The sequence below is a fragment of the Myotis lucifugus genome, unplaced genomic scaffold, assembly GCF_000147115.1.
Source record: "Myotis lucifugus unplaced genomic scaffold, Myoluc2.0 scaffold_5, whole genome shotgun sequence".
Lineage (NCBI taxonomy): Eukaryota > Metazoa > Chordata > Mammalia > Chiroptera > Vespertilionidae > Myotis > Myotis lucifugus.
The window spans coordinates 12900248-12923305 of record NW_005871053.1 but is presented as its reverse complement, the minus strand read 5'-3'; the positions used below and the strand labels follow the sequence as shown (position 1 = coordinate 12923305).

The window sequence follows — 23058 nt, the reverse complement described above, 5'->3', positions numbered from 1 at the left end:
TCAAGGATTGGGGGGGTCAAGAGAGTGGAAAACAGCATTTTAAATGGTCTTTCCTTGGTACACTCAGGCGCATGGTCACTGAGCCAGCAAATGGCTTCGGGCTCTTACTATGAACAAGACACACACTGTGATCAATGCTGACCTACCTGGTCGGCGTACCTGCCCCAAACCCACGGGCAAGGCGTGGAGTGCAGCTCACAACCAACGTGCACTTTAAAATGAGAACTGTGACAGGGAAGGGGCCAACTGAACGAAGCCAAAGAGAGAGGATAACATTGCACCTCTTTTCTGTAAGATGTTTAGGAACTATTTTACATTCCCCCTTTACTCCTCAGCATGACACTGAGATGTGTGGCTATTTTCTATCTGAAGGGATAGAGGACGAAACAAGTGCCAAGGTTTAAGTCTACAATCAAAAAGCAAGGAAATAGCAGATGACATGGCTGGAAAAAAATCATACCTTCCCAAACGCTAGCGACTTCTTGTTTCAGATGCATGCGAAATGGGATCTGGAACGCAGGGCACGCTAATATGTAATAAATCACTGAAATCTATTTTTGAAAGTAAGGAAATAGGGTCACAGCCTGAACAGTCTTCATTTTCTCAAGCTGGGAGATGAAGTTCCAAAGGAAAGTGTGGATGACGCAGTAAAAACCATAAGTGGTTCAAGTCAGCTGGAGTTAGGCCAAACGGCTAGAATCTGAAACGGTGCCATGACTTCAAGGCTCAGGAGCTTGGCCTTTATTTGATAAGAAACTTTCCCCCGCTCCTCCCATTTATTTGCTTAAGTTTTTGTTTAATTTTGGAAACCACTTCTGAGCAATGAAGTAACGTGATCAGAAAGTTAATCTTGCACTGGGGTCTAAGGAGGCACAGAGAGGAGGGATGGAGGGAGAAGAGAGAGAAATCTACTGCACTGTCTAGTTAAAACCAGGAGGAAAGCGCTCGGAGCCACGTGCAGAGGGAGGTGAGGAGGGGATCCAGAGAGTGATTCCATGGGGAAGATGAGGAGGGAAGGAGGTCTTAAATGTGAACGTAATCCCCGTGTTCTGAGACTGGGCGCCTCAGGAGGACACGGAGCACAGGAAGGCTCGGTCTGGGCAGGAGGGGAGCCTTTGGACACCCCCCCCCCCCCCGCCCCGAGAGGCTGACTGGCCACCAACAAGGAGCTGGAGGTGTGAGGCTAAAGCTCCACAGAGAACACCTTCTTAGGGAAGAGCCTCGGGATGAGATCAAACAAAACTTCCGGGGGACAAAAAGCAAAGACAAAAAAAAAATGTTCTTTGGAGACACACACTGTACAAGCCAATGGCTTTCTAACAGCTTTTCTTCAACTCTGGCTGATATTTTAGAGATCTCATCAAAAGACCTCGTGCTCCACTCCAACACCCGGGGAATCTCTCCGGGCTACTCCTTCAGGCTTGGCTGTGGGGCCCTGGGACTCTGTGGGCAGATCTAGCTTCCATTGCCTCCAACCAAAGCGCTGACGCCCTGCTGTGCTGGAGAGGTGCCTCTCTGACCCGATCTGCCCACTTCCACCTTCCCTCAGAGACCTCCCACCGGCCAGCCTTGCTCAGGTCTCTGCAGTCAACGCGGCAGCCCCAGTCAATGCGGCAGCCCCCTAGCCTTAGCCCAGGCTCACCCCACAGGGGTCTGCTGGTCCAGCAGAGATGCTCAGATGGGTCACTTCTTAAAGCCTATTTAAAATCTATTTAAAGTAATTCTAAAGCATTAGCGAAATGCATTCCATACGGGATGTTTTATAAAGTCAAGGTCTGGAAGTTAACATTCAAAGTTACTCATAGCTGGGCCTAGTGAGATGTATCACTAGTGCATACTTCTTTGCCAATTTTATTTACAGAGCAGGGGACTCAGCTATCACATCGGCTTCCTTAATAACTGAAAAGCTAAATCTGTGACTACATACATATTTTTAATAATAAATATCTAATATAATTCTAAAATCAAACTAAACCAAAATAGAGGTTACACTTTATTAGGTTTCATACCATAATGAAATCAGTAATTACAGATAAATAAAACTCTGGTGAAACACACACATAAATACACTTACACACACGTACCATTTAAAAAACCTCAAAGCTAGAATGACAAGTTTTTCAAGTCATCATACGTATCATTTAGTTAACATAAGGAGGACAATAAAAGTCACCACGGGATCTTTTATGAGAAAAAAACCTATACCCCTAAGATATTCCCAAAAAACATCAAAAACAAAAGTTTTGTTTTTCCTTTAGTCATTGCAAGCGGCTTTAACAAGACTGTCCCTCTTCTGTAAAATCCAAAGGAAAGTTATTCAAGGACGTTTTACCTCTCCAGTGTGCAGAACTCATGACAGTGCCCTCCCCTCTGACCTTCTGTAAGCAAAGCTGATAAATGGAAAAATGAAATCATTTGCGTTTCCCATGGTTTCCACACCCAAACAAACAACAGCAAGCTGAGATAACCAAAAGGCAGAAGGCAGTTACCCGAGCAATCACTGATCACATAACCTCTAACTATTCACATCCTGAGCACGCGGAACACTCTTTCTATGGGTTTCAAGTCCTACTAGGCTGGTGGGGCTAATGGTGCTTACCTTCTTGGCTCTTTGGGCTATGTCTGGTGTTCTCGTAAGCAGCTTCTCAATCAGGTACTCTCTGTTCTGCAAAACAGATATTCCCAACACTTTAACATCAGATACGAAACGTAGAAATTCACAGTGTTTCAAAATAGCAGATTTACTTGGGGTTTTAAGCATGTTACCTTGGCTTTCTGGAAGAATTTGCATTTTAAAAGTTCTGCTGCTGTGGGCCTGAAAGATCAATAATAAATTAGAGTTGAAACAATGACCACTCGATAAATACACTGCCTTGATGAAACAACTTAATCCTAGCGTCTTCCTGGAAGACCAGTTTTAGGAATAGCAAAACCAGACACTAAGTTAATCACAAGCTGGCACCAAATAAAATAGTGCCCGTTTTCCAGTTCTTTCCAAGCTCCTTGTCTGCAAAACACACAAACTCCTCCGAGTTAACTATATGGGGCACGATCAATCTTCCGTCCTTCACCCTTACACTTCACTAAGTGAATGCAGTGTTTCTAAAAGGTGTCAGACTGACACATCTGTGAGATAAATTCCTATATTTACTGAGAAGCTGTACAAGGTGCAATGGGACCCTCAAGAAACTACGGTGCACGGCACTCTAAGATTCTCTGAGAGTCAGGAAAGGCAAGGGATCCACACACCATGCGTGCCAGCTGTCTGCACACCCCCAAACACCCCTGTTTCAGGTGTACACGGACCACCGGTTTTCAGGGCAAGGTAAATATGATGGTGATTAATAAAATGCAAGTTCATTGAAAAGGATTACTGGATTGGTCTGGTTGTTTCCTCATGGAGTCATTAAACTTGTTTCTCAGGTCTGAAGGCTTGACTAGGTTGAATCAAGCATTTGGGGGGGAAACATTGCCTAGATGACACTGTGTATGTTTTACTGCGGCACGTCAGAGGCACATAATGTTAGGTAACTCCCCTGGGAGTGATACTAAGTGTAACTACTTGGTCCCCAGGCCTGAGATCTCTCAATTGTAAAAGTATGTTTTACCCACTGCAATGGGAAAGTGTTATTTTGGGTAATACTTTGGCATTACTGTTTATGAATATCCTATCCCCCATAACCTTTTACCTGATGATTTTAGCATCTGTGCCTTAAATAAGTATTTCATAGGAGGTGGCAGAGTACTGATTATCTACTTCTGTTGTCTATGAGCTGGCATGAGTCCATAAAGAACAGCTTACTTCATCAACAGCTCTCTCTAAAACAAACAGCAATGCAGAAAAAGAAAGTCACATAAATCTATACTATAGGACAGTCAGTCAGCAAGACAAATGAACTGATCTCTTCCAAAAGTCAGTGTCAAAGAGGAAAAAAGGAGATGTGAGGGTAGGGTTCCAGATTTTAAAAGACTAAAGAAATATAAAGCCAAATGCAATACATGCCCCTGGTCTGAATCCTGCATTTGAAAGGAAGGAGGAGAAACTACAAAAGACCTTTGGAAATCATTAAAGACTAGAGGCCCAGTGCACAAATTCGTGCATGGGTGGGGTCCCCAGAGCCCACTGGCTGGGGGGAGAGACCATGGGAGGTTGGCTGGCTGCAGGTCAGCTGTGGGAGTGGGACATCATAGCAACCAGTCATTCTGGTAGTTCTAGTCGTTCTGTCACTTAGGCTTTTATATATATAGACTAGAGGCCCAGTGCACAAAAATTCATGCACTCAGGGGGGTCCCTCAGCCCAGCCTGCACCCTCTCACAGTCCAGGAGCCCTGGGGGGATGTTCAATTGATGGCTTAGGCCCGCTCCCTGCAGCAGTCTGGCCTCCCTCTAAGGGAGGAGACCAGTGGGCCAACTGGGGGATGGCGACGGCTGGCAAGTAGCCAGCCCCACCCCGCATTGCCCCACCGCTGCCACCAGTGGCCTCCCTCTGCAGGAGGCAACAGGTGGAGCAATCAGAGGACCATGCCAGCTGGCAAGTGGCCAGCCCCGCCCCTGATCACTCCACCGCCACCGCTGGTCACCGCTGTCCCTGATCACTGTCCCCTCCCTCTGCCCCCTGGCACCCTCCTTGGCTGGCTTGGCACTGCCCGCTCACTGGCCCTGCCCCCCGCCAACTGGTCATTCCACCATTTGGTTGATTTGCATATTAGGCTGTTATTATATAGGATAAGTGAATATGCTAGGTAACAGACAATTTTAGGAAATTACTGCTCATTTTCTTAGACATGGAAAAGTACTGTAGTTATTCAGAACATTTCTCAATTTGTATGGAATGCAAGCTGAAGTATCAAGTCTGTTACTGATTTTCAAACTGTTCATTCAGCAAGTAAAATGTAGATAAATAGAAAAATGGTAATAATTGTTGAATCTAGGTTGTGGTGTAGAAGTAAACACTGTAAAGCTTTTTCACCTTTTCTGTATGTTTTAAATTGTTCACACTTTTAAAACTGGGAGGAGGGAGAGAACCATTACTGAGTATCATTAGGTATTCTTTCTCAGGCAATGATTTGCAAAGGTACAAATAGTACCATGTTGGGCGGGGCGGGGGGGAGGGCGTGCAAATTTAAAAGGATTCTCATATTTGAAGAGGTTAGAAACCCCTTCTTTGGAACCAGGAAGTTCCATTAACATGTTTCCAGGGGCCAAACCCAAGCATATAAAAGAATCAGGAAACGTGGCCAAGTGCAACGATGCATAAACTGCCGGAGTCTACCAGGGCCCCACACTGTACTTCTGTGCAAAGAAACAGAAATTTAACTTGTTCCTGCTCTCTCCCTCGGTCTCAAGTGGAACACTGCCTACAGGAACCTGAAAAGAACCCAGAATGGCCACACCCACTGCAATAACCAGCCTCTAACTGCTCGCTGCTCCGAGCAAATGAAGGTCTAATCAACAGGTGGCCACGGTTTACATTTTGTGTGCCACATCCCTCGGTAAGCTCATCCGAATTCATGAATGTGCACCTTGTTAAGCTAGAACTAAAAAGGAGACTACTCTTTTACATGCGTGGACTTTGGTTGTTATTTTAATGTATACTCTCACTGATCGTCGGCAACGTTTTTGGCCTCCAGCTACTGCAAATTCATCCTTTCACTCTCTCAGGAAATACATATTTATTGAGCATCTACTATTTGTCAGGCATGATGCTAGATGTTAGGCATATTATACCTAGCACCTCGCAACACAAAACAAAACTTCAAACACCTAGGAGGCATACAAAAAACTTAGGTTGAATTTTTTAAAGTGAAAAGAAACCTAGGAAAATCAAGATGGTTAAGGAACTCAAGGTCACCGTTTTGGCTGAAACCCTCATCGCCTCTGACCGGAACCTCTCCAGTGGCCTCCCAGTGAGTCTCTCCAGCACTTCCCTTCCTCATTCCAACCCACCATCCAAGCATAGAAAAGAATCAGGAAACGTGACTAAGTGCAGCCACCACGTACAAATTGTGTCCACGGAGGCCCTAAACTTGGCCTCTAAACAGAGCCAGTTTCCCATTTGGCCTAGGCCCTAGGGCATGATGGCGAACCTTTTGAGCTTGGCGTGTCAGCATTTTGAAAAACCCTAATTTAACTCTGGTGCCGTGTCACATATAGAAATTTTTTGATATCTGCAACCATAGTAAAACAAAGACTTATATTTTTGATATTTATTTTATATATTTAAATGCCATTTAACAAAGAAAAATCAACCAAAAAAATGAGTTCGTGTGTCACCTCTGACACGCGTGTCATAGGTTCGCCATCACTGCCCTAGGGGATCTTGGGGGCCCGGGAGGCCGGGAGGCTAGGCTTCTCCATCCTCATTTCCCATCACATCCTGTGTGAACTCTGTCCTCCAGCTACAAGGATGTTCTCACCCACCTTGCCCTTTCATGACATTAGCACACGCTGCTTTTCTTGCTTTAAAAATGTTTGTAAGTAACTGGCATGCCCTTGTTCAGAGGTCAAGAGCCAATTTAAATGTCAGGCATCTTCAGAGACACTCCTCCCAGCTCCCACCAATCAACTTCACTCTGTTCCCCGCTCATGCTCACACCACGCCTGCCACACTCCCCTTCTGTAACTGTCTGCCCCTGCCTCCTACCTTCCCTCCACTGGGTTATAACCCTTTCCACGGCAGGGGCCACACAGCATTCACCTTTCTATATCCAATGCCTGGCACAGAGCAGAAAATGGCTATCGCTCAATTTCATACCTCAGTAAAATATAAGGTGAAAGAAATGCTGCTAGCCATTTGGACACAGAACCACAACTCCTTGGGCCAGACTTAGTCACCACTTCAAGTCTAAGCATCTGATCAATAGAGTAGGAAATAGCAGCATGATGTAATGAAAACAGACTCATGCTAGCCCCGCCCCCAAAAAAGGAAAAGGGGGAAAGTCTGTACACAGTGGATGTACTGACACGGGGAGCCAAAATGCTTCGTCCCTCCTCTGCACCCACCTCCTCCTCCTGCACACTAAGGGTCAAGTGTAGGACCAAAGCAGAGAAGAGGCTGGGAAATGCCAGACATACCCTGGGATTCAGGGCTGGGAAAATACTTTCCCTTCCCCAGCAAGGTCACTTCCATGGTAACCGAACTATAAAGGGGGAAAGCAGACTTCAGGGAAAACTCCTTCCTCTGTACTCCGCTCTTGGCCTTCATCAATAAATACAAAAATGCAATCACATGAGAATTGAGAAAAGGTTTAAAGAAGCCACATTCCTTTTCTGTAGACTTAATATTTATATTAACTGATAGGTGATTTCTACTCGAAACAGCACAAAATAGCAGGTCCTCTTGGTGCTCAAGTTAGCTCAGGTGTCTACAGCTTTGGAATCAAATCCATGTGCCAAACAACCCCAGGACAAAGTATGGAAAAATGGAACTGGAAAGGTCAAGGGAATGAGACAGAGAAGAAAGTGACAGAGGTATGAGAAAAGCTGAGGTGCGTGTTGCCCACCTGACTTTAGTCTTTTTGTTTTGTCTGTTTTATGTTCAATGCCGTAGCAACTGCCAGTGTAGGGTTAAGGTGGAGCCCTGAATGCTACCTGCCTCTTAGCTAAGTACACAGGAGAAAGACTTCTGCAAGCGCAGTATGTCTTACGTGGCTGCTATCAATTATCAAGCAACACAAGGCAGTATAAATACAAACACCGTCTTATGAGCAATGTTAGTTCGGCAACCCAAATAACTGGCCCGGCTTTGAATGATGACTCAATTTTAAATCCTTGAAAACAATGCGGAAGTCTGCAAGCACTAACCTTCTCAGAAGAAAATCTGTTAAAGGATTCAGTTAATACATATGGATGAACCCTAGTCCACTGAGACTTGAAAATAATTTTCAAAGGATTCAGGAGGAATATGACACAGTTTAAGTAGCTCTAGCAATTTGCATGACAATTCCAAATAGCTCACTAACCTTAGGCAAAACAGCATGTCTCCCCGGCCCCTCCCGCCAAGTGAAATATTCAAGTTTTATTAGTTTCCAATGGATTTATCTATGCAACATCCACACCGTATTGCTCAAAGAAAAGGCCGGTTCCTCTTATAGTTGCCATCCATAGGGAGCATGTAATCTACAAGGTTAAGGCTCATTTTTTTTTTTTTAAGAAATGGCAAAATGTTCTGCTATACAAATACAAGTAATTCTTCATCTATGCCTAGGCAGAGCACGCAGATTTAAATGAGGCAAACAGCTTCTAAAATCCAGCTCTGCTCTCTTTTTTTAGGAAAGTTCCATGAGTCTCAAGGTTGAAAAAAAGCATAACCCCTTCTCATCTAGCTTGGGGACTCCTGCACAGGTGTGAACCGGGCCTGGACCCTGAAATGCTTTTATTCACTGTTAAAAAGGTACTCAGCAAGACCAGGGCTTTGGTCCCATTCATTTGCTTTCAGCTGACAAGTATATAATCTGCAGGCAACAGAAATAAATATAAATTACCCCAAATCTTGCATTCATTCCTAAGCCTACTCTAATCAGGTTTGTTTCTGAATTTTTTGCTATGAGTCAAAATCACCCCAGGTTGCAAAAAACCAATTGTCTCCAGTTATTCAAGAAATACCTCTGAGTAAATAAGACGCACCAGACACTGCAGATAGAAAGATACAAGGATAAGTGGCACAGGCTCTCTTTCTAAAAAAACTTACAAACGTACGAGGAGATCAGATATGTGAGTCAATATACGTACACAGTGTACTGCTACAAGAGACATGGATGCAGCATACGGTAAGAAAATTAAAATTTGCAAAAACTCTATTTGGTCAGGAAGAAAAAGGCAGATAATGAATGGCAATTCCAATTTCTTGAATATTTAGGAACCCCCAGGCACTGTGCTATCCGTTTTCAGTGCATTTTCTTACTCCACCCTTATCACAGTCCTATGTAGTAAGTGTCACTAGCCCCATTTTACAGTCAAGGAAACTAAGTCACACAGGTGATGATAAAGCAGGACTAGGAATCTCACCAGGGACATCTATCTCTAAGAAAATGGAGCCTTTGAACTAAGTGTTGAAAGACAGGTGGGAGGTGGATAGAGGGAAAAGAAGAACTCGTGGATAACATAAGCAAAGGCAGAGAAGGCAGGGTATCTTCATGGGTTCTTTCAGAATTGGGCAGAAATCTAATGTTTACTTATTAATTCTGGAATGAATACATATTTTAAGTTGCACCTATGTAAGAAAAATTCAACAATATTGCCTCTTTTTCCATTCTCATATTTCATGAAGCTCCCCCCCCCCCCGCCCCGCAACTTCCCAAATCCATGTCTTTTCATTAAAAAAAAAGAGAGAGAGAGTCACGTGGGAAGTTTGTGTACCACCAACACTCTCTGTTATAGAGACAATTGTACAATAGTGAGAATAGAGTACGACACAGAGAAAATGCCTAAAAGAAGTTCTTAAACTATTAATACTTTGTAGATCGATGTCACTAAGCAAGAACTCTGAGGGAAAGACTGGGTAAAAATTTAAGAGTATGGCTCTTTTCTAAAATATTTCTTGGGGATGGGGTAATAGGAGCCTGATATTAGAGTTCATAAAATAAATAAAACCTGGAAGGACTCTCAAGATTAGTAAGAAATAAGGATGGTTTGTTAAATATAACATATGATGATCTCATCTGATTTATTTTAACAAAATTACAAATCTCCTAAAGAATGATATTGTTACATCTTTAGGCACACTAACTATTCTACTGTACAGAATTATTTTCTGAAAGAGCTGGAATTACACAGCATCACCACTAGGTGGGATCCCAACTAGCTCAAGGACCACAGAGACCAACAGTGATAGCACAGTGCTAACTGGGAAGGCAAGCACTTCTCTCATTGGGCTCTGGAGAATTAAATCCTGGTTCCTTGGTGATGCCAAAAATTGATATTTAGAGATGACACTAAATCCAAGGGGTAGGCAAGCAAGTGTTGCAGAACAAAATCAGAATTGAAGATAATTTTCATCCAATCGGAGAGTGAAGAAATAACCTTAAGGAAAGACCAGTATAACTTCAGAGGAAAATAACCTTACAAATCATACACAAAGGGCAACTAAGATGTTTCAGCAGAAACAGTCTATAAGTGTGACAAAACAAGCATCCCTTTTACAATAAATAATTTCAAGATACTTAACAGCAAACAGTGTTTAGACCCGGCTCCAGGAGAAGAGGACGAATACAGAAAAGACTGAACGCAAATTCAGTAAAATGTAAAGGAATGAAGAGAACTGCTGCAAGGGGTGGGTAAATAATGTCCACTATGCTTATTGTAAAGAAGGGGAGCCCCTCAAACAGATTTTCTGAAAGAGCTGGAATTACACAGCACCACCACTCGGTGAGATCTCAAGGAGCTCAAGGACCACTGTCCAAAGGCTTAAGTTTCACAAAGAATTGAAGATAAGAATAAAGGAATTCTTCAAAAAGCAGGTCCCTCCCTGAAAAAGAAAGTTTCAGAAGAGAAGCCAGTTTACACGGTTTAAAATACAATTATCAGATTGGGCCCTAGGGCGGATGAGGGTAGCAGATAACTTTTCAGAGTCCTCGCCAGGCCTGTCATCTACATTCACGGCATGCTAGGAGGGTGCCAGGCCTGGGTGGCTCACGTCATTAACATTCTCCTTTAAGTGATAAAGGACACCTGCTCTATGCTTACCGCTCAGGAGAGTTCAAAATTGGGAGAGAAATTAAGAAGGAAGAAACAAACTCAGAACACAGACACCCTACAGTATGGGGGCAATCGCCTGAGAATAAAGAGGAAATTCTAAAGTTCATTTAAAACAATTTACTTCTGTTTATATGATTCATCTTTCTAATGCAAAAATATGAAGCTTCTTTACCAATAATCTTTCAAATGGTACAAACAACTTGTTCTGCAACTAAAAGGAAGCTCATGCAAAATTCAATAGCTCTGCCTGGTTTAGACCGGAGCTAGCAGGATATTCAAATCCTGAGAGGTCAGCTCAACCTACACTGTGCAGAATATTAGCTCAGCCTCGGAACGCACCACTGCCAATTTCTCTTGATTTCTGCTTTACTTCATTTCCTTTGATGACAACGCCCACACCTCACAAGCACAGTGAATCTTACCAACACTAACATTTTCTTGTGCCTCTCCCCCACCCCCATCCACTTGTTTCCCTGTGGACCCATGCTGTCTTCCACTAACAGGTTGGAAATCTGGGGGCGGGAGCAGCATTTCCCTTGAAGGAGAAGTACCTTGCAGGTGTCCTCACACAGCCTTTCCCCCTCCACAAACAAAGCTTTGTGGTGACTCAGACCAGGCCAGTAACTCATCCACCCAGTTTGACATACCTTTTGGAAGGATCTTTCTGAAGACACAGTGAAAGTAATTTTCTAAAGGACTTGCCATACTTTTTCATCATTTCCTTATCCTCTATTCCTGTTTCTAAAGTGGGTGGATCATTTTGCAAAGTCAACATTAACACCTGCAGCGGAAACAAACATAAAGACAGAACCTCAGTGTAGCAATTGCTACAATTGAGTTTTTAGTTTTTTCACAGAAGCATCAGAGACCAACCTGGATTAGATACAAGCGTGATTGCAACTTTACAGAGCGTGTGTATTTAAAGCATTCATTTCTCTTTGCAAACTTGTTCACGAGCCCTCTAACATTTTTGTTATTCCACTGACAGAACTTACAAAATCTGCTCTATTTGTTAAGAATGATCTCCCAAAGACACGCGGACGGAGCTTCCTGGGAACTGGCTCTGGCACAGCCTGGAGGAGCACGTAGCTCCAGCCCGGGCTGCGTGCAGAAAGGGCTCTGGCTGGGAAAGGGCGTGGTGCAGCGGAGAGAGAGGGAGGACCAGCGCAGCAGTGAAGTGTGCACAGGTCATTCATCAGCAAGGAACCGCCTGTACTCAAGGCCTCGGTAACAGTACCAACCCTAAAAATAAATTCACAACATCCCAGAAAGGAACACATGATTTCCTTTTTTTTTTTTTTAGTGAAAAAAAAAATACAGAAAATTGCTTAAAGGCTTGGCAAAACTGAAAGATGGCCAGAATATAGCTGAGTTGCTAAAAACCATAACCAGGGCAAAAGGCCATGCTGCTCTTGGAGGGAGCGAAACAAAATAATACAGCTTCAAACCAAAAAGGTAAAGATGCCACTCGGGCACACGTTAAATGATTCGCTTAAGAAAAAGAATTTATAGTAAACCATTGACCTATACAATGAATAAAGCATTAATGCATAAATCAGCCTTAATTTATGCAAATGCTATACATGCCAAGCCACTTTTCCAACACTTTCAGATGTATGAATAGATGAAGGATTAAAGTGACAGCTTATTGTTTGTGGAGGATAATAGCAAACAGAAGAAAGTGGGAGAACTGCAAAGTCCTAAGAAAAGCCCTCAGGACTTCAGCCTGGGATTATACATTCAGGTGGCAACACTAAGTAAGGAGAGAAAGAAAACAAGAAATGAGAAAAAAGAATACAGAGAAGCCAAATGGAAGAAAAAATCTTCGAAGTTGCTTCAGTGCTTTTCCTTTGAAAGGTCACTTCAATTATTTACATCACTACTTACTAACAAAATTAGGTATGTTCACACACACACACCCCAGAATCTTAATTTTGTGTGTGTGTGTGTGTGTGTGTCTTAAGAAAGAGAGAGAGAGAGAGAGAGAGAGAGAGAGAGAGAGAGAGAGAGCCAAAGTAATGAACTATATTAAAACCTTAACAGGGATTATCTATAGTTGATGAGATTCTAAATGATTATTTTCTTCTTTATTCTTATTTATACTTACAGATTTTCAACAATAAACATGTAATAACATTTTAATCAGTAAAATTACTTAACCTTTTTATTCCCAGGGCTTTAAAAACATCCTTCTAAATTTTTCCAATATTTTCCTAGGGAAACACTGAAACAAACATGGACCAGTATTCTCTGTAAAATACCTTCATAATTTCCATCCAACTACTTCAGTCTCAAAACAAAATCCCGTTGGGTAAATTCGCCCAGATATCACTATCTCAATTCGCCCTGATACCACTATCTCAAGAACTAAGAAAAATAATGACATAGGCCAATTATAAGAGTCACAAAAATCTGAAAACAGTATCCAAATGTATGTTGTTTCAAAAAAATACTGAACTCGCTTATTTCAAACGAGTCACCCACATGACGCTATGAAAATGGGTAAAATGTTAGACTATTTTTTTTAAATAGGCCTGAAAATTTGGGAAATCCATCTGCAAAGATGATATCACCATAACCTATTTTTAGATTTCCCTTGCAGTGCTGGGGATAGTCTGCTATCAAAAGAGTAATGGCCAGCATTTGTCACAGTTATCAACCTCCATCAACCAATCAGATCCCATTCCTGACTCAGCTCTGTGCTGAGAATGCAACAAAGCAAGCTTCAAAGCTGGGCATTGTACTACTTCTGTCCTGTTCTGTCCACTGAGGACATCGGACAACATTTGGCTTGTCTGCATTCCTCCATTAATTCTCCTCAGGTCCAAGAGAAACATGACTATGTCTAAGAGAATCCCAGAACCCATTCCGTTCAGCCATTTTTCAAACCCGACGTAATATTTCCAAGAGTAATTACTTTCATGGGAGGGTATTTGTGATAAGGCGCTGCTCCTGTTGCTAATTCGATGGCAGTTATTCCGAAACTCCACATGTCGGCCTTGAAGTCATAGCCTCTCACCTAAGAAGGGAACCAAGAGAAAACACAATTAGACAGCAGGCCCGCACATGGGGAAGTCCACACTGTGTGGGCAGAACTTAGATAGCAGTGTGTCAAGGCCCAGCAACCGGGAGTTAAACTTTAGTTATGTGATGCATTCGAGTGAAATTGGTGCTCTGAATGAAATGTTAGTGTATTAATAACGTGCACGACTGTACTATGTCAATAAGACCATCGTTTATTTTTACCTGTTCCATGACTTCAGGGGCCATCCAACACGGGGTGCCAACAAATGTTTTTCTGACTTTATTCCGGGTAACATCGCCCCCTGTTGCTAAGAATGCACTTACCCCAAAATCTGAAAGGGAAAAGAAAATCACCCTTATTTTATGTAAGACATTATTGCTTACAAATTCTGACTGTATGAACATCCCTTTTCCTGGTGACCTTTACAGCGGTCATGACCTGTCCCAGCCACCATGCACTCTCTCAGGGATATACCAGGGCAGTCCCGCCATCCTCCGTCCACTGCACTTTAGAGAACACCATCAGGGTGATGGGTCAACAATCCCACGGGTCCAAAGGCTCAGCACACCAAAGTATGTTACCCACCAAAAAGGTCCCGAAAGTCAGAACTAACCACAAATGATTACACCAGTGAAAATTAAACATATTTCCAAAGCCCTAAATATAAAGGAGCTTAGCTTTTAGCCAAGATTCACTTTGGAAAATAATTTATAAGCGAAGCACCAGAGGCAGTAAAACCAGTATGTGATGTAATTTCTTTTTGTTTTTCTTTTATTATGATTATTTTATAGCCAATTTAATGCCACGTCATCAATGCCTGGGAAGTGGATTTTTTTTTTAATAAAGGGATGGACAGCATCTGTCTTCCACATCCCCACGTCCTTGCTTAAACAGTGTTCTCTAACACTTTACCAAAACCATGATGGCACATCCACAAACCCAGGTACTTGGAGCCAGCCTGCCCACCTGGTTCCACATGTACCGATTCAACACAAAGGAAAAGCTCAATCTGAAAAGATTTTGGGGGCTTTTTCAATGTTTGCTCTTCTGGAGAATTTTCCTAGGTATAGATGGAATAAAGTAATACTGTTCTTCATATCCATGATACACTAGAAGTTCTTTTTTGTGAGAAAATGAATTAACTAGGCATATTGAATATACATACATGCATAGATGTAAAAATGATGTTTGTATGTGACAATAGAAATACCCAATGATTATTAATGCATGCATTTCTTAAATTTTTACTAAAGGTTAAAACTGGTAAGTATCAACTACTATGGGCTAGTATAGACGTATTAGTAAGAGCTAACTCAAGGACAGCTTGATAGTAAGCTGGTAAATAGTAATAAAAAGGGCAGTCAACACCTCAAAACCTCGCAGCAGACTAAGCAGTGCGAGCCCGTTCAAATTGCTCTCAGAATTCCCCTCTGCCGGTCCCCTTTGTTGGTTGCCAGGATGTCAAGTACAAACCAAGGTCAAAATATATTAGCATTTGTTTTAGGTCTATAATTTTAAGCTATGCAATAACACTATTCCCTGAGTTGAAATATGTTATTTCTTTTATTTATATTTAAATTTATTCAACTCCCAAAGGATGTCAACTACAACAAAAGGAATAAAAATTGACAAATGGAATATTTGTTCCAACCGCTACTCTCACATTAATATTGAAAAGTATATTTTGAAAATGCTGTAGCCCTGGCCAGTGTGGCTCAATTGGTAGGCATCGTCCTGGACATGCAGGAGACAGCCCAGCGATGTTTTGCTCTCTAAACTCTAAAACTCTTTGATTTTTTACATTGCAGTCAGATAAATGAAGCTTTATGGGGAAAAAAAAAAAACCTCTGGAACCTGTGAACCAATCACCTACAGGGAGGAGAAGATAGAATTCATTCTTTTATAGAATAACTAGGTGAAATGAATCATTTGTTTGGCTGGAGGAAAAGACAATGTTATTTGCATATTTCTGAAAAGAAGTTCAACAATAAATCCGACATTTCATTTTTATTAAATAATTTGGTAACACAGTATTACATAAATACATGTCATCTGTAAATTATTAAGGACCTGGATAAAAGTTGCTTTAATAAACAACAACAAAGAAAAAAACAGATTATTTTAAATACGGTTCAAGCAACCCCAAAATCTCTTCTGAAAAGATATAATCCAGATTTAAAAATCTATATTTAATATTAGAGTTTTTAAAATTCCTTAAAAGTACAATCTGATTACATTAGACCTTTTTTAAAGCTTCAATAATAGCTAAGAAAGATGTATAGTGGCAATTCATTATTGATAATACCTCTTCAATACCTTTCATGACTCATATATTTATTCATGGCCTCCACTTAAAGCACTCACTTTAAAGTCATAAACAGATGGTTAAATGTCTGTAAAACTCAAAACAGAAAGCTCCATAAGCAGAAAACACCACTCTTAACATCCCTCACACTTACGACTACAGAAAAAATACACAATTTGCTCCTGTGTATGGCTAATGTGTATCCAGAAAGACTTATATGTATGGAGAAACAGGACCTTTTGACCAAAGTACATGGTGTGCCTGTGCAAACAGGAAAATCAGTATATGCTGTGGAGACAGCGTACACGTGATAGTGAGAAGGAGGTGGCCAAGCAGGCACAGTGAAAAGCGGCCTTGTTTCCTAAAGGATACATCTATACAGCCAGAGGGAGTGGGGCCAGAAGCCATGAGCATTTCTCTGGAAACACGGAATCAAAGGCTGCTCATCGAGGTAGCCAGCCCCGGTTCCTGGCTACTGGAATAACTCCATCTCGGCCTAGAAAGAATGCTGTCATCCTGTAACGTGGTAAAAGGCTCCCACATCTTTTGAACCCTTCCACAACTCTCCTCTCCACAAAGCTCCTCTCCACTGCCACTGCCTAGGGTTAAGCCAAGATTCCCATGGCAGCCTCTTGTCCCCAGCTCCCTGCTTGCCCCAGAACCACGCTCCAAGCAACCAGACCTGCCCCTGCTAAAAAGGCTCTAAAGGCACCCCTCCCCCCCCAAGTCAAACACCCTCAGCACAACATGCAAATCTAACTCCCTTTCCCTTGCCTGCCTCATCCATCACTACTCTCAAATGCCAGCCCAGCTAAGCTGCTTACTTTGTATCCCTTGCCCTCATGCCCTCGGGGTGCTGCCTTTGCACCCGATGCCCTGTCATCATCCAGTCCAGTCCACATGGTATCTAGACTCTTGGTGCCTTGGGGATTTTTCATATCCCCCCCCGCCCACCTTGTGTCAAGGTGTGGAGAGTTTGATAGGCATCCACACTTTTGCTTAATTTGTGGCGTACTATTTAAGGAACTTTGGGAATTCTTTCATTTTGAAATGTGAATACTAAGCCTTAAGGAGGATCTGCAGGGCTTGGCTGTAGATGTAGTGCTGGCAAGGCTGGGTGCCACCATGGTTAGAGCAAAGACTAGGCTCTCCGCCAACCGTGGGACTCCAGCAAGGCGCCCCCCCTTTCTGGGCCTCTGTTTCCTTACCAGGCTTCTTGGTTGCGCCTACCTGTATATTACTTTCTTATTTAGAACACTGTCCTACTGCTTTTCACCATGTATAAATATGCTTCATAATAATTATTAGGTAGATCAATAAGGTATTGTTCTCTGCCTTTTCAAAAATGACGTAAGTAGGCTAAGCATTAACATTTTCACAGTGATAAATACACAGTGTAAGAGAGCTATGCTTCCTGACAGTCAGGAAACATATGACCGTGTAGGAGAGAGAAGACATGAAACAATAAACAATAGAACGACGTGTAAAATCAAATTCTACGCCATGCTGTCTGTGCAGAGCAGAGGGGCTAGGGCCATCGCAGCCGTGTGAGACTCCACATGCCAGGGGACCTTGGGGCTGGCCTTGAAGATGAGGTGAAGACGGGGGTAGGCACGCCCAAAAGGCAATGACGTTCCAAAGAAACAGCACAAGCAAAGCACAAGTGTTGAGCCAACAAGAAAAACTGACCAACAGCTGCGAGGGTCAAACACTCGAGTACCTACAGGCAGGGGGAGAGGGTCCTGGAAACCAACAGCACCATCGCAGTGACCAGGGCTCAGCGCAGGGAGATGTTTGGAAGAGCTGGGCCCTTCCCAGGAGCCCATTCTCAGCGCCCTCCCACCCCGAGTCTAAAACGGGCCTCTGCCATTCAGCTGGAAAAGAACCACTGCCACCGAGGAGTGAGACTGGGTGTTGCAGATGTCCCAATTTTCCCAGAGAAGGCCAAACATGAAGATTTTTTTAATGTGAAACCTCTTTTCTTGTTGTTGTTGGCAATAGTTGTTGTGGTGTTTTTTTTAAGTGAAAAAGCAATTCCGCCTGCCTGATTTAACAGCCTGCAAATCTAGTCTGCCAACAAAACAGTGTTGCTATGTCTAAAATCCTTCGACGCAGACCATGCGATATTATTGCTGATACGAGGACCCAGGTGCTCAACTGGCATCCTGACCCGGATGCCGGGGTGCCTGAGGCAGTTGCTGGGTATATTTCTGTTATCTGTACCTGAGTATAGATCCATAGGAGCCAGGTAAATGCCCAAAGTAAGGCTATTATCGGGGAAAACAGTCACTTGTTGACACGCATGATGCATATTAGAAAAGGGGATTTCATTAGCGAAAGTCAAGGTGGTTAGCACACTGAGAGTGGCTAAAGTATTTTAGATGTACTCCCCACTCTTGCACAGATAGGAAGAAAAATTCCAGCTAGGCTGGAGTATAAGTTAACAGTAAATCCCTACCCAGTTCTCTATCTAGTGAGCTTCTAGATGCCAAGTTCAAGGGTATGAGAGTCACTTGTACTGGATTCTCACACGCGTGCTTCCGGTGAAGTTTTCATTCACCTAAGGAGCAGGAAGTCCCTTGAGCTTGCAGAACCAATTGTGAGAAGCTTGATTTCCTTAAAACCTGAGAGTGACACTGTGGCTGAGCAGCCAACCCTTACCTCCCTCAGATATTTACAACAGGTACTAAGACCCAGGAAAAGGAACCTGGGTTGTATATGAAGGAAATGGCTTAGGTCCATTCAAAACCTGGCTGGAGAGTAATGGAATCAACATCTGATAGTTCAGAGCCTCCTAAGATGCATTTTAAATGGGTTACAGCAGATACTGATTCCGTTTGACCTCCCTGTGGCTGGCTGGGACTGAGGCTGGGACAGCGGGAGCCAGAGGGGGCCCCTGGTGTTTTCTTGCTGGGAGCAGCCTCTTTTCCCCAAAGGCCATGGTCTAAAAAAGCCAAGAAGCGTGGAGACTGCGGAGGAGCCAACCACAGAGTCTCAACAGCTGGTGAGGGAAGCTGTGCCTGATCCAATTAGCAGCATGAGACTGCTGCTCTCTCCAGTGAAGAGGAAAAGGTGGGGCAAGTAGCCATGCAGGGTGTTGGGGAAAGGAGGAAGGCTAGAGGCAAGGAAGACCACAGCGACGGCCCAGGTGTAAAATCAACAGCGTCTGTATGTGAATAGAGATTCTGGAGATGGAAAAGGACAGACAAACCCTTAACAAAATAGGATGATTCCGTGATATGGGGCTTGAAAAAGAGCAAGGAATAAAAAAATAAAAAGATTAAATGACTTTCCAAAGACTACCTCGCAAGTTATCGAGGGTCTGAGTAAAACCCACAGTCCTTCACCGAGGAGTTGGCCACTCAGCCTCCGTCTTCTTTTCTGGAAGAAGTCAGTGTATTTTTCTGCACTGAGAAGGAAATGCAACGTGGAAGAATGGGGTTAAGAGTCCACAACTCTTAAGCTCTTCCCTGAGTAAAGATCAATGTGTGATTGCCCAACACAGAAAAACTAGTTTGAGGTTCTCTCATTAATCCTGAATGTCATTTTTATATCATCAAAAAGCAAGCCCTTCATAATTTGGTTTGGTTCCCAGTTCTTTTTCTCACGAGAGACTCTCAAGACTTGACTGGCAGAACTGAAATGTTCTCTCCGAGCCCAGGAACACCGTGAGGGCCGCCAGCATCCGGCCTGCCTGACCCCGCAGGCTTCCCTACATGTCAGACGCCAGTGCCGGGTGATCTGGTCAGTTAGAGAGACCCAAAGCACTCTGCTCAGGGACCTGACAATCGGGCGAGCACTGCAGGCAGGAGGAAACAGGCCTAGAAGCCTGCTGTCTTCCACACGCAGGACAAATTATGGCCGGGTTGGCTGCCTTGTGCTTCATGTGTCTGGTGGGGACAGAGGTTTTAACCAGAGAGTGCGATGATCAGAACTGCAGCTTAGGAAAGCTAACCTGGATGGAAGAAGGAATCTGGCTTGCAGCTGGAAGAGTTGTGACCCTGAACCTGGAACTGCGAAAACCATGACCTTTCTGACTCTGCTCTCCTTCTCTTGCGGAGAATCTGGGGTAAAGGGCATCTAGCAATTACCAGCAAACAGAAGATGACACCTTTAGTCTGAGTGTAGCATATGGGACCTGTCTTTTCTAATATATGATTAAACCCAGCCTTTTCTATCGGGTTTTCTGTTTATTTTTGTTTTTAAATTACTTTGGAACAACTCTTCACTCTCCAGGAGCCTTGCCATTTGCGGTGTCACCAGCCTCCCCACAAGAAGAGTGTGACAGGGAACAGGGGGAGGGCTGACCCTTGCTCCTGCTGCAAACCATGGCAGGAGGAGCACAGTGCAGAGGGGATGCACCAACGCTGCCAGGTGGAGGCCACACCTCCGGGTACCTGTGCTGTGCTCAGTAGGACCGGCAAACCCAGGGCAAGAAGCAGGGGACCAAGTCAGGATGTGGCAACATCCAGGACAGCAGCTCCCAACACTCACTGGGTTGGTTTCCTCTTGAAATAAGGCCACTCTGCTCATAGGAGCAGTTTTCTCTCTGCTCTAGTAGTGACATTTCACTGTGCCATGAGTGTGAGCGCACCCAGCAAGAGGACAGACAGTGACAGCCTTGCTGTGGGATGTGCGGCCGGTGCAGAAGGTCATGGGGTCCTGACCTTCCCCAGTGAGGCTCCCACCACCCATGGGAAGAGGCAGAGAGGGGAGGATGCCGAGTAGGAAGGCGCTACATTTCTATCTGAGGATCCCAATTACACTCCCTGCTAATTTACGTAGCTTCTTTGGACAATGGTTTCACAAGCAATAAAATGGGGAGCGGAGAATATATATTGCAGGTCGTTGGTAATGTTGTAGTGCATACTGTTGACGGCCTACTCAACACCACACTGTTACAACTGCAGTGATCGAGGCCATCAAGGTGCTTGGTTCCTCCCGTCAGTGCATGGCTGAGGGTCTGCCCTAGTTCCCCATGCGATCCAAGGGAAATAGGATGCAGGCTTTTGTGGGGAAATTTTCTGCCTAAATATAAGAACCACCTTATAAGGCTCCTTTCCTCCCCACTCCCTGCCTATTTGGGACACTGTCATGTGAGGGTAAGGCTGGGAGCAAGAGCAACACATGGGGACATGTGCTCCCTAACATTACTGGGGTGCAGGACAGGAGTAGGAAAGAGCCCATGACCTCTGTGGTATCCCTGGGCTTTGGCACCAACCCTAGAAATGAATGTCCCAGACTTCTGTATGTGAGATAATGAGATATCTGTCCTGCCTCATCTCCTGCCAGTCAAACTCTCTGGTATTTGTACCCAATGGCTTCTTAACTCTTACAGTCCTTCCCAATCCTGCCACGTTCATTCATACTCCCTGACTGCTAAGGGTTAAGCATTGCCTCAGAGGCCAAAGTCAACGCAATCCCCAAAAGGACTTAAAAAAAAAATCAGCAAGAAAACAATTTAGCACACAGTGCAATTCTGGAGTTTTAAACAGCTCCAATGTTAAGAGTGGCTTTTAATGTCAGGGACACAAATCAAAACAAATAAATGCACGGGGACCTCAAGGGGCAAAAAACACAGTGCAAGAAGATCCTATTTCACTTTTTTGCCAATAGTTTCTGGTTTGGGGCTACACTCCCATAAACATTTCAGAAACAGAACAATATAAGTCTAGGAAAATAGGAGACAAAAGTCCCTTCCACATTCTAGCTACTCAAAGTGGGGTCCCCAGACCAGAATCATCTGGGAGCCTTGGAGAAATGCAAAATCTTGGGTCCCACCCTCGTCCCACTGAACCAGAATCTGCACTGTAGCAGGAGCCACAGCTGATTCGATGTGCAAGTTGGAGAAGCACTGCATGAGAGCACTGTCTTCCTACCAGGGGCTACGGCATGATTCAGGATGGCTGGAGGACCTCCAAGTACAGCCAATCCACAGCTTCTCTCTCTCACCTCTGAGACAGAGAGAACCATGGCAGTGGAAAAAACCGTAGCAGGAAAAAAGCTTAGTACGTATTCATGTACCTTATGACATGGTATACGGGCAATACAGTGGTCCCCCTTTAACTCGGGTTTCACTGTCCATGGTTTCAGTTACCTGTAGTCAACTGCAGTCCAAAAATATTAAATGGAAAATTCCAGAAAAAAATCCATACATTTCCAATTACATGCTGTTCTGAGTAGTGATGAAATCTCTCGCCATCCCTCTCTGTTCCGTCCCGGATGTGAATCATCTCTTTGTCTAGCGCATCCACCCATGAGTCACTTTGTAGCCTTCTCGGTTATCAGATCAGGTAACACTTATCTTACTTAATAATGGCCCCAGAATGCAAGAGTAGTTTAAACTTTACCATAGTATGTAGGTATGGCAGAAAATATAATATATATACAGGGTTTAGTACTGTTTGTGGTTTCGGGCATCCACTGGGGGTCTTGGGACATATTCCCTGCAGACAATGGGGAACGACTTCACTAAACACGAAAATCACAGAAACAGAAACGTCTGACCCAGGGACTCCAATGTGTCAAGCAAGACAGATTCACAGACAAACAAATAGGCACACCTCTATGGGAATACTCAGGTTTGTACAAAATCTTTTTTTTAATGCATGAAAATAATTGATAATCATAGTACTTATTAGCAGGCCATTAGTAACAGCTGCTCACTCAGGTGCCAGAGCCCCGGAGAAAAACTGCAGGTAAGCATCCTTCCCAGCACAGATGTTTGTAACACTGCTCCTTTCCCTCCCACTCATGAGAACCTCGGAAATGCAACTGTGTGCAGGTGACGTCACTACATCATTAAAGTGATTTACACTGAATCTGCTCATCGTTTAAGCAAGTCAATAATAAATACGTAGGCACCTTACCTACTATTAGTCATCAATTACCCATACACCCCTTCACTATGGAATGGGACACACCACCTGTCCTGCTGGGGCAGGAAGGACCCCAAGAGGGACCAGACAGAACCAAGAGGAGTTTTCTGAAACCCTCACTCTCCACCTGATCTCCTTTTCTCCCATAATACTC

The 23058-nt window shown here is 43.7% G+C and overlaps 1 protein-coding gene across 1 annotated transcript in view; it reads right to left on the bottom strand.

The window, feature by feature from the left end:
* Positions 1–23058, bottom strand: part of STK39 (serine/threonine kinase 39) — a 228171-nt gene that overhangs the window by 149519 nt on the left and 55594 nt on the right. The window contains exons 6-10 of the mRNA XM_023743558.1: positions 13943–14052; positions 13614–13715; positions 11344–11477; positions 2767–2815; positions 2600–2665 (exon numbers count right to left, since the gene is read on the bottom strand). Coding sequence (XP_023599326.1) covers positions 2600–2665; positions 2767–2815; positions 11344–11477; positions 13614–13715; positions 13943–14052 — 461 coding nt within the window. The remainder of the gene's footprint in view (positions 1–2599; positions 2666–2766; positions 2816–11343; positions 11478–13613; positions 13716–13942; positions 14053–23058) is intronic.